The sequence below is a fragment of the Perkinsus marinus genome (genome assembly GCF_000006405.1).
Source record: "Perkinsus marinus ATCC 50983 genomic scaffold scf_1104296928002, whole genome shotgun sequence".
NCBI lineage: Eukaryota > Perkinsozoa > Perkinsida > Perkinsidae > Perkinsus > Perkinsus marinus.
The window spans coordinates 1-2,757 of NW_003217006.1; the positions used below are offsets into that span (position 1 = coordinate 1).

Consider the following 2,757-nt stretch of genomic DNA (forward strand, 5'->3'; position numbering starts at 1 on the left):
TAAGAGAAAATACACTCCTGACAATGAGGTGGTTCTATTACCATTGCTAAATACAAAAGGGTCGATTCCATCCACCCTAACCTCATCTTACGGTAACATTTCGATACAGTCTATGCCCTTCCCACCACATCCCACCTTCGATAAGCATCCAGACATCTCATCCACCTTTATACTCGTCCCACATCTAAAGAAGCCCCAGTCCGAGCGGCCCACTGTAGCAGCCATGCTACCAACAACAGCAACTACAAGTAACTCCACCCTACCCCTTCCCCAACTCAACCCTCCTAATGGGAGAAACGTATTGGACAGTAATAGGGGCGTTAGCCACATCAACGCTTCCTTTCTTGTCTGAACTTATACACCACCTTTCCATCACCATCGACCATCTTCTTTCGACGACCCCTTTCAGCCCGGACCTGTCGAAATATTTACATTTACTGTTTACACCCGTCTCTGCTGGCTCCGGAATCTCCTCGAAATTCGGATGAAAGTATAATGAAACCAGCAAATTTTTCGCAAAATTTCTTCACTATCACCAACACATCTGACCTCTTTTCTAAGTTCCAATTCCGCTTCAACTTCCTTCAACTTATCAGCCCTATTCTGCAGACTCAACAAGGTCGAGTACTGCTCAGGAGCTCCACTGACGGCCGCTGGTATCACTGATAGAAACACCATATTCACCGAAGCTAATGAGCATTCCGAACTACCTCCCTTAGCCAGCTGGTCCTTGGTCAGCCTATTGCTAACTCTTCCTAATAGTCTCTCATCCGTGTCAAAGTATTCAGCTGGGTTGAACTGAAACGATCTTGCAGTGACAAAGACACCAACCTCACGACAACGAGAGGGATGAAAAAAGTAAATCCGCAGAAAGCATGCATATTTCCATAATGATACACGATGATGCGAAAATATATCCATATCACATCTAGTCTCGGGCATCATAGCAGTTATATCAGCAGAAGGTCAGTCAACATTCAGACGACGCTGGTGACACGAGCAGATTTACACCACGCGATCCAGTGTCACCACACTACCTTGCCATTGGTAGCAGCTTGGCTGCTCTCATCCTCCGAATCCACAAAGATCGTATGGCGACCCGAGTAGTCGTCCAACCTAGCGTCATACAGGCTCTCACAGAGTTACTCATAAAGCTGACGATACTACAAATGCAGATTTTTTTTCATCTTTTCAATCTTCTTCTCATCAATGACTCTTCTGTTAGAGACATAACGAAGATCCTGGGTGTCCACCAACTTCAGCTGATCTCGGTCCAACTTCGCCCCCGAATGAATCACATCGCCTATAAATATAAATACTATAACCAATGAAAATATAAAACGTAATACGTGATATGAAAAACACTGGTGAAAAAAATATTTCACGACTACTGCATAGCGCTTCACGTAGAATGGGTGAAACTCCATTATAAAATAATATCATCCAGAGAGCAATATAGGTTAATATTTACACCAAAAATGGGGATAATATACGAATGTCCAATCCCCCCTACGAATTGAATGTTGATTAAAATCAGATTGTACTTAGTTTCTCAAACAGTGTGGGAAAATATGCACATGATCAACTACCTTTGTTGGTGACAGCAAAAATATTTTGAAGAAAATTCTTTTCGGTTTCTGGAAACTTTCACCTGAATTCGTATGTAAGTGAGGAAATTTCTAAACTCAGTTGAGGAAGGCAATCATAAATCACAGCTCTGTGCTCAGCAGTGGTGGCTGTTAATAGCCGATCAATATCCACGACCCGGTTATTACTACCTTTCTTCTGTTTAGAGCTGGTCATGCGGTAGTAGAACTCATCCTTGTTGCGAAGGGCCGCTTTCTGCCTCAAATTATCTGCATTTAATCCTCCCACTCTCTTTTCAATTCGTAAAGGACCTCCTACTTAGTTGGTCTTCCTTCCTATGATAATCCTTAGCTCGTTTGCTATAGTCCTTGTGCTTTTCTAGTAGCCCCAGCTTCTGCCGAGACGCCAATTGATGCCTCTCCTTATGAGTCCGTCGGGCAACCACATGCCTGAGGGCTCCGCTGCCAGATGTCATAGCACAAGACCACTACACGAACTGTCCGTTGCAACGGGAAAAGTTTTTATTGGAAAAGCAAACTACACCTAGGCATGCCAAACAACGAATTCGAAAGCGAAAGAGGTAAACTGTTCAGCGGTTCATTTTCAACGGAAACAGAATTATACACGTCTGACGAAGTAGATCATACGAGTAACAAGTGAAACGTTCATCAGCCCCCTAACAGAGCCCCGACCGGCGAAACGATGGTATGTAGCATTCGCTTCACCAACGAGTCTTGTATTATACGGCGTGTTCAATAGACCTTCAAGAGCCCACCCGGGATTAAATATCACATGTAAAACTCAATCTTGGGAGCGCTCTTGGAACTCAGGAGAGGTCTACTGAACCTCACCCCAATAGAGTTTCATGACTCTGCGTCACTATAACCGGGAAAAACCGTCGGATAAACATTTCGTGCAATTGCAGGTATTCTTCGTGACGCGATCGTCTGTGTCCTGGCCATGAGCTACTCGTGAAAGTCAGACAATCTTAGAAGATAGCACTCGCTGTTGCATCGCACCGCTAGTGGAGGGAAATGTGCACCGTTGTCTCGGGTACGCGGATCTCAGAAATTCTTCAACATTGGGCTGAGCCTTTGTCTCTGCCGTGACGGGTTCTCTCCCAGGAGTTGAGTGAACGCAAGTAGAGTAGCCATACTCGCTAAAGAGTTC

At 44.6% G+C, this 2,757-nt stretch overlaps 1 protein-coding gene across 1 annotated transcript; it reads right to left on the minus strand.

The window, feature by feature from the left end:
• Nucleotides 1-135: 135 nt before the first annotated feature.
• On the minus strand, nucleotides 136-2,062 carry Pmar_PMAR010711 (U3 small nucleolar RNA-associated protein, putative; the record flags this gene model as incomplete). The annotated part of the gene is made up of 9 exons (XM_002788451.1): nucleotides 136-226; nucleotides 264-348; nucleotides 377-416; nucleotides 550-662; nucleotides 711-798; nucleotides 1,038-1,116; nucleotides 1,168-1,303; nucleotides 1,779-1,856; nucleotides 1,906-2,062. Coding segments are annotated over 9 exons (867 nt in total), but the record flags the coding sequence as incomplete, so codon positions are not given.
• Between the last annotated feature and the right edge of the window lie 695 nt (nucleotides 2,063-2,757).